Source organism: Meleagris gallopavo, chromosome 1, assembly GCF_905368555.1.
Source record: "Meleagris gallopavo chromosome 1, MGAL_WU_HG_1.1, whole genome shotgun sequence".
Taxonomy (NCBI): domain Eukaryota; kingdom Metazoa; phylum Chordata; class Aves; order Galliformes; family Phasianidae; genus Meleagris; species Meleagris gallopavo.
The window spans coordinates 54,403,745-54,417,936 of record NC_139404.1 but is presented as its reverse complement, the minus strand read 5'-3'; the positions used below and the strand labels follow the sequence as shown (position 1 = coordinate 54,417,936).

The 14,192-nt window shown below is 49.3% G+C and overlaps 1 protein-coding gene across 2 annotated transcripts; it reads left to right on the top strand.

Moving 5' to 3' along the window:
• Positions 1-87: 87 nt before the first annotated feature.
• On the top strand, positions 88-2,405 carry ASCL1 (achaete-scute family bHLH transcription factor 1). Of its 2 annotated transcripts, none has more exons than XM_085228119.1 (2): positions 88-1,293; positions 1,406-2,405. In XM_085228119.1, the coding sequence occupies exon 1, from the start codon at positions 626-628 to the stop codon at positions 1,277-1,279; it is 654 nt and encodes a 217-aa protein (XP_085084245.1). In that variant the 5' UTR covers positions 88-625; the 3' UTR covers positions 1,280-1,293; positions 1,406-2,405. The 2 variants fall into 2 exon arrangements, with proteins under 2 accessions (XP_085084245.1, XP_085084235.1); XM_085228109.1 differs by having other exon boundaries at positions 90-1,289.
• The last annotated feature ends 11,787 nt before the right edge of the window (positions 2,406-14,192 follow it).

The window sequence follows — 14,192 nt, the reverse complement described above, 5'->3', positions numbered from 1 at the left end:
GCGGGGCCGCGCGGCGGGCAGCGCGCGTGCGGCGGGGGCGGCGGGACGGGGGGGTTGGGGGGGGCTTGGGGGTCTATAGGGGGGGGTGTGGAAGTTGGGGGGGTACGTGTCGTGTTCCTCTGCCTATCCCCACCGCACCTTCCTCCCCCCCAAAGTGCTGAAGGGCGGCGGCGCCCCGCGGCCGCGGAGCCGGGGAGCGTGGAAGGCGCAAGGTGCAGAGCGTGCGTGTGTGCGGGGGGGAGGGCGGGGGGCAGCGCGGGCGTGTGTGTGCCGGAGAGGGGAGAGGGGGGGGGCGAGCCCCGTCCACCCCTTATAAGAGACACAATCCCCGGCCGCCGTTTTGCAAAAGGGGCTTTGCAAAGCAGCCCGCGCACACGCGAGCGCCACGAGCCTCCCCGCCGCCGCCGCCGCTCGGAGGGCGAAGGGAGGGGGGGGCCCGAGCCGCCCCGCTCCCGGCCGCCCGCCCGCTCGCCGCCTTCCGCGGCCGCTCTCCCTTCTCCGTCTTCCGCGCGTGACGAGCGGGAGCCGCCGCTCCTCTCTCTCCCCCACCCTCCTCTCTCTCTCTCTCCACCTCCGGCGGGGGGCAACGGGGAGCGCCCCCGCCTCGCACGACGCCCCCGCGCCCATGGCCAGCGGTAGCCCCGCCGGGATGGCCAGCGGGCAGCCGCCCTTCCTGCAGCCCGCCTGCTTCTTCGCCGCAGCCGTGGCCGCCGCCGCCGCTCCGCCGGGGCCGCCCCCGGGGGCGCCGCCGCCGCCGCTCCCGCAGCTGAGCCCGGCGGGCGGGCGGCCGTCTCCCGGCGGGAAGCCCTCCGCGGCGCGGGCCGCCAAGCGGCAGCGCTCGGCCTCGCCGGAGCTGATGCGTTGCAAGAGGCGGCTCAACTTCAGCGGTTTCGGCTACAGTCTCCCGCAGCAGCAGCCCGCCGCCGTAGCGCGGCGCAACGAGCGGGAGCGCAACCGCGTCAAGCTGGTGAACTTGGGCTTCGCCACGCTTCGCGAGCACGTCCCCAACGGCGCGGCCAACAAGAAGATGAGCAAAGTAGAGACGCTGCGCTCCGCCGTCGAGTACATTCGAGCCCTGCAGCAGCTGCTCGACGAACACGACGCCGTCAGCGCCGCCTTCCAGGCCGGCGTGCTGTCTCCCACCATCTCGCCCGGTTACTCCCACGACATGAACTCCATGGCGGGTTCCCCCGTCTCCTCCTACTCCTCCGACGAGGGTTCCTACGACCCGCTCAGCCCCGAGGAGCAGGAGCTGCTCGACTTCACCAGCTGGTTCTGAGCCGGCCCCGGTAGGTGGGTGCGCGAGGACGGCCGGGGAAGGGGTTCCGGCGCTCCCCGACGGCTCTCTTTCCCCGTCGGTTCTCTCCCCGGCGCGGCTCTGACCTCCTCTCTCTTGTCGTTTCAGGACGCTCGCGAAAGGGGAGATAAGCGCCTCTCCCGCAGCCACGATCGCGGAGCACCCCGCCGCCGGCCCACCACCAACTGTTGCGTTTTCCTCTCCCCCGCCGTCGGAGGGCGGTGCGGGCACGGCTCTCCACGGGCGGCTGCGTCCCCGCGGGGCGGGCGGGGCGGCCATCCTCAGTCCGGAGTCCCGAACCCCGTTCTGTGCCCCGCGGTGGCCCCGAGGAGCCCTTTCCCTGCTACCTGTCTCCTCCGTGCGGCCGCTCCGCGCTCTCTGGACCACGTTTCCCGGTGTTTGTGGAGATGTCGAGATGAAGCTATGCTGTACTCAAAGAACCCCCTCCCCTTCCCGACCCGTTCCAGAGTCTCCCTCCCTCCGACCTTTTTTTTTTTTTTATCATAAAATGCTTCCAATTTTTTTTTGTAATTATTTTGGTGAATTTTTTTATTATAAGAAAATCTATTTGTATCCTCCCTGACCAGTTTGGGGATATATTAAGCTATTTTTGTACATAAGAGAGAGAGAGAGAGATTTATAGAGGTTTTGTACAAATGGTTTAAAATGTGTATATCTTGATACGTTTTTTAATACACGATGCTTTTACCTCTCGGTGTGTAGACGTGCGGTCGGCGTTACTTTCCTGCTGCCATCTCAGTCTGTGCTTTTGTTGAGGCCTTGGACTCCCTCCAGCTGTACTTTAGCACCGACGTGTCTTACTTTATAGAAACTTTGTTAATGTATTAATAACGTTATTAAACCATGTTCCGAGGGAACGACGTTTATGCAGCTATTGTCCAAACGCAGAAGTGCGGCCGTCTGTTTTTGTATGCTGCCTTTTGGGGGGAAAAAAACAAAATTAAACAAGTGATAATACTACAAATAAGGAAACAACCGGCCCTGCTGGCACTGCCTTTTTCGTATTGCTCTATGACAAGCTCACCAGGCCCTGTATAACCCTGTTTTATACAAACTAGTTTCGTAATAAAACTTTTTTTAATTGAAACGCTCGGCTGCCTGCTGCACGTATTTCTGTTTTGCCACTGACAACAGTGAATGTAAGGATGAATGTTGAAGGATCCTGTGGCAGAGCTGAACTACCTATGGCATGTTTGTATCTGATAGATGTACCGTGTATGTCTTTATATAAATATGCAAAGATGGAGCGGTATCACCATTGCTTTCTTGCCCTTCTGTGCAATCCCAACCCAAAAGGTGATGGATGCTGTGTCACCCTCTGTGTGTCCCCCAAGGGATGGAGCCCCAAAATCGGGTGCTGCGCCCCATCCCTGTGCTGGCCCGGCTGCGTCCATAGAGCAGAGGGAGGAGGGAGGAAGGCGGGATGCAAGGGAGAAAATAAATAAATACCGTAGTAGAAATGGGTGGCAGCTCTGAGACACTGGGCTTTCTACACTTGTTATTCTGCCCAAACAGCGTGATCTGCGTGTAAAAGTACCCAATTACCAAGATTCAAAAAGAAATTGGACCCCCCGTCCCCCCTCCCCCACCCCTCCTCTTTTTCTTTTTTTTCCCTCCCTTTTTTTGGCTGGCCCGCTTGTTGTCAGTGAGCACAGACGTGACCAGAATCCGCCTCCTGCTCCGCGCCCGGCTCCGGCAACATTTCACATTCAGTTGGCGTGCACCAAGCCGAGCGGAAAGCAAAGCGCAAAATGCATCTTCCAAAAAGAAAAAGAAAAAGAAAAAAAAAAAACAAAACAAAACAAAAAACCAACAAAGAGCGAAGAGAGCCATGATGTGTGTGTGTGTGTGTGTGTGTGTGTGTGTATTTGTGTGTATTTCAGTGTGTGTGTGTGTGCAGTGCTACCCGCCCAGCCTCACCGTGCAGGGATGCGTTGCTTTAAAAAGAGGAGGGAAAAACTTTGGTGGAGCACCCCAGGTTCTGAGGAGGGTTGTGTGTTTGTGCACCCTCACGTGTAGATGTGCAGATATATGTGGACATCTCAGTGACGGAGTCATTACGGTTGGAAAAGACCTCTTAAGATTATCCAGTCCAACCGTCCACCTACCACCATTGCTGCCCACTAAACTATGTCCCCTCAGTACTACATCTACCCTTTCCATAAACACGTCCAGGGATGGTGACTCCACCGCTTCCCTGGGCAGCCTGCTCCGATGTCCAGTGTATTGTGACCTCTCCACATCACCTTCCAAGTGCACTCCCTGCAGCCGCACGCCCCAGAGTGACCAATGCCATTTCCCTGGGGGGAGCCTGGGGTCACCCCTCGTTGCTCCAACGCAGCACTCCTTGTTTAGGAGCCGATGTTTAGTTATGAAAATAATAACCGCTATACGCCTCCATCCTTTGCGGCATCTCCCTTTTTATTTACCCACTTTTGCCGGCGAGCAGATAAGGTATGCAAAGAAAGCGGAGCGGGTAATTTATAGCTATGAATATAACATTAGGATAATGTTTCATTCTGTTACAAAGGCGAAATTTCTCTTCCTTGTGTAGACAGGTGTTCTTTTTTGCTCACTTCTGAATAGTAAATATCCAGACTCATTAAACTAAAGGCAAAGTTACGCCGTTGTTCACTACAATGCGTAAGGCCGGCTCCGAAATTCCCCACCTCCTCCCCTCGGCCCCCCTCCCGAAAGAAAGAAAGAAAGAAAGAAAACACACACACACAATTTTACTGAAGATAGGGAAAGGGCAAAGCAGGATTGGGGTAAATCTCATTACATCTGCTCTAATCGCTTAGCAACACAAAGCCCTTTTCTTGTATTAGTGCGGAGAGCCTTTCAGCGCTGCCTGACAGACAGTATTCACTTAGCATCGGCAAACTCCATAAATCAGGGACTTCTTTGGGCTCAGGAGAAGTTGTGGAGCTGCTCGGGGCTGGGAGGGGGGAGGGGGCGGGTTTGAGGGGGGGGCTGCAAAGCGAGGAGGGGGCTGCAGATGGAGGTCGCTGGGCCGCGTGTTATTCATTGATTGACCTCTGGATGTATTTATCGTCACGCTGGAAAAGCGGCCCGTTAACAAACAAACGCTTCCCCCCTCCTCAAATCGGGCCGCTCGCCCTCAGCCCCGCTCCCCAGACTTCCAGGTAGGAGTTGAGGGGAGCTCCATCCCCACCCCAACGGCTCTATATCCCGGAGAGACTCCATTGCCACAGCACTGCGAGCCTTTTTCAAAACTTTGTTATCCTTTTTTTTCTTTTCTTTTTTCTTTTTTTCCCCTCTTTTTTCTCCCCTTCCATTCTTTTTTTTTTTTTCTTTTCTTTTCTTTTTTTCTCTTATTTTTACCCCTATCTCCCCACTCTCCCCTCCCCTCCCCTTCCCGCCGCGCAGCTCCTGCCTTTTGAATGCTCTCTCCTGGGGGGGCCGCCGGGGCGGGCAAGCAGCGGGCAGCGCTGCCCCCGCGCGTGTCACGCCGCAGCCTTTCTCCCGGCGGGGGGGGGGAAAGCCCGGCAGGCTCGGGGGCGGCGTGCGCCCGCCGCAGGTGCCGCCCGCTCCCGCCCCGCACCACCGAGCAGCCCCGCGTTCCCCCGGCCTGGAGCACACGAGGAGAGCGAGCACCTGCCCGACAGCATCGCTCCGGCCATAGGCGGCTCCGCCACTCGGGGCACGCAGGGTCTCCCCCCCCTCTCTCCCCCCCACCATCGCCCTCCCCCAGCCCCCCGGTCGGTCCCAGCGAGCCGCAACTTCTTGCTCCCCGAGCGGGCTCGCTTTTGGCGTGTCAGCCCGCACAATGAGGGGCTAATTCCTGCTGCAAAAGGCAAGTGGTGAGGAATCAATCGCGGGCTTTATGCGTTCAAAAGAGATGATGGGGTTGGGGTAGGGATTTTTTTTTTTTCCCTTTAATTTCACTTTGCCCACCCCAGCTCGATTTTTTTCCTGCTCCTTACCCCCATCCTATTAATAATCCCATGCGGGCGATTGCAGACCGAGTTAAATCTATCATTTGTATGCGCCTGAAGATTAATTTCCCCATGTACCAACTCAACGGCATAGTTATCTCTTGAACAGGGAAAACAGTTTGGCTCCATTGTCGGGTTGCCAAGACCGCCTTTTGAGAAAGGGAGCCCGGCTCGCCTCTGATCAAACTCAAAGGTTAGTTAAAAGACAAAAACAGCTGAAAATCTTCATGAATAATGCTGTTTCCCCGGCCCAGTGTAGTGCAAGCGCACATTTCAATGCCAGAGCATTTTGTTATGCTGCTCGCCTAAGTCAGAATTTCACAGAAAAGGCAGAGAAGAAAAGCTCCAACAATTAGAGGGGGCCTGTCAGAAAACATTAACGCCTTCCTCGCCCAGCCTGTCAAGCGTGCTGGAAATAAAAAAGTGGCATAGCGAATCGCACCTCCACCCTCCGGAGCTGCGGGAGGGAGAGGGAAGGAGGGGAGGGGGCAGCCGCGGAGAGACAAGCGGACAGGCCGGGCTGCCAAAACAGCTCTGCAGTTCATCCCGAGGCTGGAAAAAGAGGGGAAAAGAACCTGCAGCTGGATGCTGTCTTTACATATTTCTCCCTCTGTTTCAGGCACCAAAATGACATTTTCTCCCAGGACAGTAATGCATGTTCACACCGTCTCTGGTGCCTTCAGCCTTTCCTTGCACTGCCCTGCAATGTTTTAGTGAGGTGTTTGGTGAAACAGCCACACAGCACAGCTCCTACACCTTCTGTATTCTGCTCCCTCCAAAATCTTGCATCGAAGTTTCCATGCCATGTGGATGCCCGGTAGTGATAGCTGTCAATAGTTCTGTGCCCTTGACAGTAGATATTGCAATAGGGAAAAAGAAATGAACATATGATTATTGGGTCTAGGGTACATTTTTAAAATATTTTCCTAAAAAAAAAAAAAATCTAAAGAGCGAGATATACAATATACAGTAAAGGTGGTGAGGCACTGGAACAGATCTCCCAGAGAGATTGTGCATCCAGCTATTGAAAACTATCACTGTCTATAGGTAGACATCCAGGCTTGGGCTTTCCTGGTCAAAACAGGGATTTTTCCAAGCATCTGCATTACAACAGAGTTCCGTACCTATATTTATATGGAAAAAAGTGTTTTACAGTCAGGATAGTCTGGCACTGGCACAGGTTGCCCAGACAGGTGCTGGATACCCCATCCCTAGAGACACTCAAGGTCAGGCTGGAGGGACTCTGAGAACCTTATCTAGCTGTGGGTGTCCCTGTACGTTGCAGGGGAGTTGGACTAGGTGGCTTTTAAGGTTCCTTCCAACTCAAATGATTCTGTGATTCTTACTGTGAGCAAAGTCCCAGATCACGACTTGAATCTGTTCTATGCTCTTGTTGCATTTGCTGTCCTGTTGCACATACCTGCCTATGTCAATACTAAGGAGCAGATCAGTACACCACAGCTTCTGTAGGCAGCATTTGCTGAGGGGTGGAGAGTGGAAGAGAGTACTATTGTGTGTTGTGGGCATTGTATCACATGTGTGTTGGAAAAAAAAAAAGACAGCATTACAGGAAAATATTGAATGCCTGAAAATAAGGAGCGTCTCTAGCCCTATAAGAGGTAGGACGAGAGGTAATGGTCTCAAGTTGTGCCAGGGGAGTTCAGGTTGGATATTAGAAAACATTTATTCTCTGAAAGAGTGGTGCTGCAGTGGCACAGGCTGCCCAGGGAGGTGGTAGAGTCACCGTCCCTGGAGGTGTTCCAGAACCGTGTGGATGTGGCACTGAGGGATGTGGTTAGAGGGCATGGTGGGGATGGGCTGGTGGTTGAACTGGATGATCTTAAAGGTTTTTCCCAATGATAATGATTCTGTGATTCTATATCCCATGGCAAAGGAGCTCTGGCTCTAGTGATGGGATCTCCAGGCCTTTGTCTCATGCACACCTTGGGACAGCACAATGCAAACTGGCAATATGGAGCTTGCTTCCCTTTTCAGCATTCAGCTGCTCTGCAGCCAGATGTAGCCCCAAAAGGATGTAAGAGGATAAGGAACCTCCCTGAGCACTGGTGTTTTCATGGGCTGACATAAACAACAAGTGGGCAAGGGGAAAGTTTCCTGCAATCTCCTTCTCCATCTACCCTAGTACACGTTAGTCACAGAGAGAGACAGTGGTAAAAAATCAAGGAAGGGGGTGACTAAGGGCAAGCTGCTTTTTGTGATGAGACATAGTCTTGAGTTGAAGCTGTGTAGGTACTGGATACAGTTTGTTCCTGGCTCAGTCTATTTTAGCCTGTGAACTAGAAACATGAGACAGAGACCATTAGCTGTTCCTCACAGTTGCCCATAGGTGTGTAACGCTGGGAGAACATGCAAAAGCTGACAGGGAGATTACTGAAACCCTGACTCTGCTCTTGTGCAAGGTTCTATGGGAAGCCCCAGTGCATGTCAATGCTGCAGCAATACAGGAGGCAATTCATGTTTCCTTTTGAGTCATTCTGAGCACCGTTCAATCTTGTTTGTGCTCTTCACCTAACCTCCAGGAAAAGGACAGTCACAATAGTCTTTTTTTTCTGGAAAACTTCACTTCCCAAAAACATCAAGGCAAACATCTTTATGTTGTCCTCTGTGTTATGTGGAAGATACTAGGGAGAAAAATTTCTTTGAAAATGTGACCTATCAGGCCATGTGTTTCAGTCTTCCCGTGAGCCCTGCAAATGATTCAAAACATTCAAGTTGCCCAGGTTTTCTGCTAGTCATTCATCTTGCAGCAACACACTGCTTTCTTGCTTTCTGCTTTTATAATCTCTTGATGGAGATTGAAGTTAAACTCTTGGGGAGTTGGACTAGATATCCTTTAAGGGTCCCCTTCCGATAAAATGATTATATGATTCTATGATTCCATTATGTGGGATTCCCAGTTGCTCTGGGGAAGGAAAAATAAAGACTGCAAAGACTCTTATAGCCAGCCCTGTTTGTGTAGGCCAGGCCTTAGTGATAGGGATGGTGATTGCCTCCTGAAGAAGAGCCCAAGCTCATTTGATCCAATTTTACAAAAGCCCACAGTCTCCTTTTGGGATGGGATCATCTCATTTTCCCACTGCCACACTGCTTTCCCCCCTCTTCCCTCCTGCTGTCAGTCAGAGCTGTGAGCTGCTCCAGTTTGCGCTTGTTGCACAGCAGAGCTTTATTACTCTTGAACAGGAAAGGAAAAGTCCTATATTGGTAAAGTGTGAAATGCAGTTTTGACTGAAAAAGGAAGCCATCTCAGCAGGATTATACCGTGACAGCACAGATTAAACCCCTTCCATATGGCTTAAGATAGGCTTGCTTTTACTTTCAGGTAACAATGCATTGCTAATTAAGTGGCGATGACATTTCTAAATGGATGAAAAAAAAAAAAAGAAAAGAAAAGCCACCTGTACATGAAATAAAGACAGTCAAGCAAAGGGAAGACATTCATCAGCGTTAATAATACTGGAAATCAGCTCTCTTTTATCGCTACGATTTGCTTTGAATAGGAGATGGAATTTGTTTGATTTGTTACTGAGTAAACAATAATTCACGTGTGCACTCTAAGAGGTGAATGCGGTGCTCCTGAAAGGCACCCGAGTGACAGCATGGGAGAGCAAAGTCCCATATCAGGGACAGCACGGCGAGGAGTCTGCCTTGCTGTGCTGGGGACTTGCACGAGGCTGGTGGAGCAAAGCGAGCTGTCTGTAAGACCTAACCACATGCTTCAGCACCCCTCTTTTGCATCTCCAAGGATATCCCAACAAAGAGTTGTTTTGGCACAGAACTCACAGTTCTTGCCATACCCACTACTGTGCAGTCATTGAATGGCAGTAGGTTTCAGAATGTACAGGGGATAATTTCCAACAGTTGGTCTACAAGCAAAAGATCATTTATTTACTGATAACGTCTTCAGTCGTTGAGATGAAGAGAGTTCTTCAAAAACTTGCTTGAAGTTTCTAAGCACTTTCTGTGCACATTCCTCCTTGCTACACAAATTCTGTCTGGAGCTGCTGACTCAAGAGGCTTAAGAATAGGCAGAGGGGCACATTTAAGTAACAGTGACGCATCTCATGCAGTTTTGCCCAGCAGAGGGCCCTGTAGAGCAAGGACACTTGTCTAGCTGGCAGTACTGCCCCCCAAAAAACCCACATAATCCTAGTTGCCTCTCTTATGTCTGTCTCTCACTGGTAGTGTTGCCACACAGATGAATGCAAAAGTTTCACATAATCCTCACAGATTTGGCATGCTCAACGGTTTGAAGTTGAACTGAGCATCCAGGTAAAGTTCCAGACATAAATGCCCACAGATGAGCCCAGCAGGTCTTTGTTTCTTCTACCAAATTTTTGCTTTGTTCTCCTCCACTTCTTTGCCCTCTGTTCTGTCTGGGGCCACGGCAGCTTCAGAGTTACCTTGAATGAGCTTCTAGGTTAAATACCCCGCTGCATAAGTCTTCATCGAGGCATTTTCACCACCCTGACCAGTATGGTGAATGATGGAGACCAGCGAGCCAAGGCAAAGGCACAGTCTGCACTTTCAGAACCCAAATTCCCCTGAACTTCACCAAAGATTTAGGGCCTACCTTTTACGGATATGATGGTGAGAATGATGGCCAACTTCTCCTGCCTCTGAGGAAACCTGTAAAAGATGGTTAAAAATGCTGGTGATTGCTCCTGATGTAGGAGGAAGAGGGAAGGAGTGGACCTGAAGTATCAGAGGATGCAACACAAGAAGAAGGAGTAGAAAGTCACAGTAATCAGGAAAGAGAGGGAGGCTCCCCACCAATTAGCCGTGCCACTCATTGCTGGATGGGGCACCAGCACGGAGCAGGGATACTGAGGAGTAAATCAGGAGCACAGTGAATTGGCATCAGCAGGCAGACACCTCCAAAGCCAGCTTCCTACAGCCAGAAAAGGGCTGGAGGCTGCACTTGCCCATCTTTAAAACCCACTTGTGGCTTTATCCTTCCACCTACCTGGTTCCTTTCCTAAGATATGTTTTCGCAGTCAACAACACCCCATGGTAATTGCCACAAAGGGATTATGACATATGAACAGGCAGACATAAAATAGCTGCTGACAGAAGCAGCAAGTGAACCTCCTTCCCTCCATCCCCCCTCCAAATTCCTTGTCAGAAGGCCACTGCGGCTGAAGTGGCAGGTGATGAGGACAATGACAAGTCCACAAGGGGCATTCTGCTCAGCTGAACTTGTCCCTTGGCTCTCTGCTCGGCCAAATTCTGTCTTTCTTGGCACATCCCTTTTAGTTACCACTGCTCCTTCTCACTCTCTGTGTGTGGAGCTGCTACTGACCAATAGAGCATTTATAAATAGAACAATGTTTAATTAACACAACAGTAGGACAGACTTGTTGAAATACTTCCCAGACAGAAGGCAAGAGTCCTGACAAGGAGACTATTCTGAGAATTTTAATGAATCCTTCCAAATTGGGACAGCTTCCATACACCTACATTGCAATGACTAATTTTGTTTGGCATAATTGTATTGGTAAATTCTGCAGGGTGACAATAACACTGGGGACCAGTGAACTGAATAAAGTCACTGGGTGACTGTGTGAAATACTGCCTACAGGATGGAACAGGGCATTTATTGAATGTACTACAGTAGTGGGTCCGAGTGCCCAAAAGCCCACATCTGATCCAGCTACAAATGTAGTTTGCATAAGGCAGGCAAAGAAGCAATTAAATAACCCAAACAAGGATCTAGCTGTGCCAGATGCCACCACAGCATGAAAAGAAGCAAGGCCTGCATGACTGCACAGCCACTTCTGTGAGACACGACCCGGAGGGAGCATGTGCCTTATTAACATCACTGTTAAATACATGCCTTCAAGCTGCCTGCTGCTGCAATTGAGACAATTCACACCTATCCTTGCAACCTCATTGCTGAAGAAAACAGGAAGTTGAAATTGGCTCCCTCAATGATGTGCCAATGTAAAGTTTCCACCTACTTCTTCTAGTAGCAATGTGTAAAATGTGAATCAAGGGACACAGGAAAGACAAGGTTTACAGTGTCAGTGCATTCTCTTAGGTCCTTCCCGTCTCTTTGCTCTGCAAACTCTCCCTTATCCTCCAGCACACTGGACAACAATGCCAACTTGGTGGCCATAACTAATAAGTACTGATGAGCTCAGATGTTCAGAAACAGCTTCATGTCCTCCAGGATCCTACGCAACAAAGTTCCTATCTTCAATGGCAAATGGGTTATTCTTGACTTTGCCAGTTTCCCTGTCCAGTATTCACTTGAACAGCAGTCAACAGGAAACTGCCTACGGACCCCGTTCTTCTGATTTGGTCATCATGCATTTGAGATTGTTTTACCAAAAGACCTAACTATTAACGTACAGATTCAAGATGCGTATTATCCATCCAGAAAGCCTGACAGAGCAAGTTCTCTCCTACAGTTTTTGCATTTTGCCTCCCTTGAAGGCGTGATCTTTTTTTTTCTCGAGTAGATCATAGTGACTATTGAAAAATGCTGCACCACACTCCAAATGAAATAATATGGCAAGATGAGTTTTTGGGAGTACCTGTTGGAATACTAATAAATATAGTCAAATACAGGTTTTGGTGCATTATTTCATACAATCTAGAATAAAATCAGCTCTAATTTATTGCGGTAAGCAAGGTTAAGAAAGCCAACAAAATTACTATTGAGTATTTTAGTAACACACAAAGATTTCACTGACATGGAGCGGCACACACAAACTGCTTGCTATAAGCTTTGGTTCCCTGTAGAAAAGAGATTGGGAAGAACTGTTCTTTCAGCTGCTCCAGATGCTGCTGCACTTAGAGGTGCAAGTTGTGAAAGCACTGATTATTTTTATCCACATGCATCTGTTTCCTGTTGAATTCTTCCTTTTGCATAACATGGAGTCTTGTCTGAAGATTAACACAGTGCTTCACTCCCAGACAAAAGTGCTGGCCACCAATACATCTATCTCCAGCACACCTAGCTCCATTGGTAGGCATATAATCAAAGGTAATGAGTTTGACACTCCCCTTAGCTCCAGCTGCTATAGCAGCGTGTGATGAGCCCTGCTCTATGGACTCTGGCTCTCATGCTAAAACACCATTGAGAAGTGAGACAGCATGCCCCTGAATCTAATTTACTGCTTAGCATCAGCTGGCCCCAGATGATGGAAAGTCATCTGTATGGAGGGTCAAGTGGTATAAACAGCTCCGAATCTTCCTTCTACCCAAGGATTTGGAGCTGGTAAGCCACAGGGCACTCAGGCGCAGATTGATGGGGGCACATCAGTGAAGCAGGCTCTACAGGATAATTCCTTCAAAGCATCTGCTTTCCTGGATGAGGGAAAACTCCCCTCAACTGCATCCCATCAGCATTTGTAATTTAAAGCAAATTCAGTGCAACAGGCCAGGTTCACTGAAGGAGTTAACCTGCCATTGTAGTGACTTCTCTTCAGACGGAGTAATTTTCCTTGCTCCTTAACCACACATAACACTCTATATTCTTTGTAAGGTATAAAGGATTTTTAGATCACATTGTAACATGATTGTCTTTTGAGAAAGAGAACTGGGGAAAGGGTATGAGCAGTCCAGAAGGAGCTAATGTCGAAGGCTGAGGGGAAAAAGAAGAGAAAGAGCATATTGTGATACTACCTTCCAGGCAGTCCTTCAGTCCTTCATGACAGCCAAAGGCAGTGCTATTGAATTAAATAGCTCCCAGAAGATTTTCTTCTTCCATGGCCATGTTGTATGCAGCATTAAGTTGTGGATGTACATAAAATAAGCCTGGCCAATGGGAAATTTTGAAAGATTCATCTGTTATATTCAGTGCAAAGGTTGACTTGCCACCACTAATAGATCCTAATAGAGGCAGGTCTTCCTGTGCTCTGAAGGATTGTGGTCCTTGGAAAGAAGAATGGAGACATAAGCTCAGTTTGGGAGGAGTGCTGTTTCCTGTTGGGAATGTAGAAAATGATGGTAATGTCATTTAAGGATGTACTAGTCCTAAATCCAGAGATGCAATAGTCCAATAGAAACATCATGGACAGATCCACAGCCGAAAAACTCAAAGCTACTGGTAGGGTTGGGGGTATATGGTCATGATGTGTTTAAGCCTATTTCTACAGCTGCTCTTTAAGAGCAGTAAAGACACAACCATTCAATCCAGTGAGACCACTTGAGGAGCAGGAAGTCTTCCTGAGTAAGTAACAAGGGAAGAATGAGACCCATAGGATGTGAAATATGAGATTTTTGATATTTCTCTTTCTTTAGATATTAGCACCTCTCCCATTGTGGACAAAGATCTGTTGGTGAAGCTGTTCTCCTTTTCTACTGGGATGACAAGTGGGAAGGGAAGTCTGATAAAAGTATACCCTGATTTGAAGTGTGTTGTGAGTAGGTTCTGGTCTAATTTTCCATCCTGGACAAATAATTTTACTTAGCTCAAAACTTTCTTTAAGGAGAATGAGCTCAATTAAGAAAACCACAACAACACAACTTTTAAAAAATACCATTGTTATTGTCCATGTGGGTTTTGGGTGGGCTGTGGAAATTGATTTACGAGTCAACCACTTTTCTCTTTTCTTGCCATCTCTCGCTTGAGTGGTCTGTAGGCCTTGGCCCTTTCTTTCACTCAAGGAGAATAAGGTTGTCTATGGAAGAGGTCAGCATTTCAAATTGGTGGAGTTCAACTGCACAAATGACATAGAACTGACAAGAAAAGACAGGGGGTTTGGAGGTCATAGACTGCATAGGTCCTGGTTAGGGTTTTTGCTTTGTGATGGGACCTGGCACCAAAATGAATTAAATAACAGGCTTAAGGACTATTGAGGGAGGGCTGAATGCAAATCAAAGATAAGTAGAAGTTTTCTTTCCTAAAAGGGGAATGATTTTTTTCCTTACCTCCCCCTTTCTATATC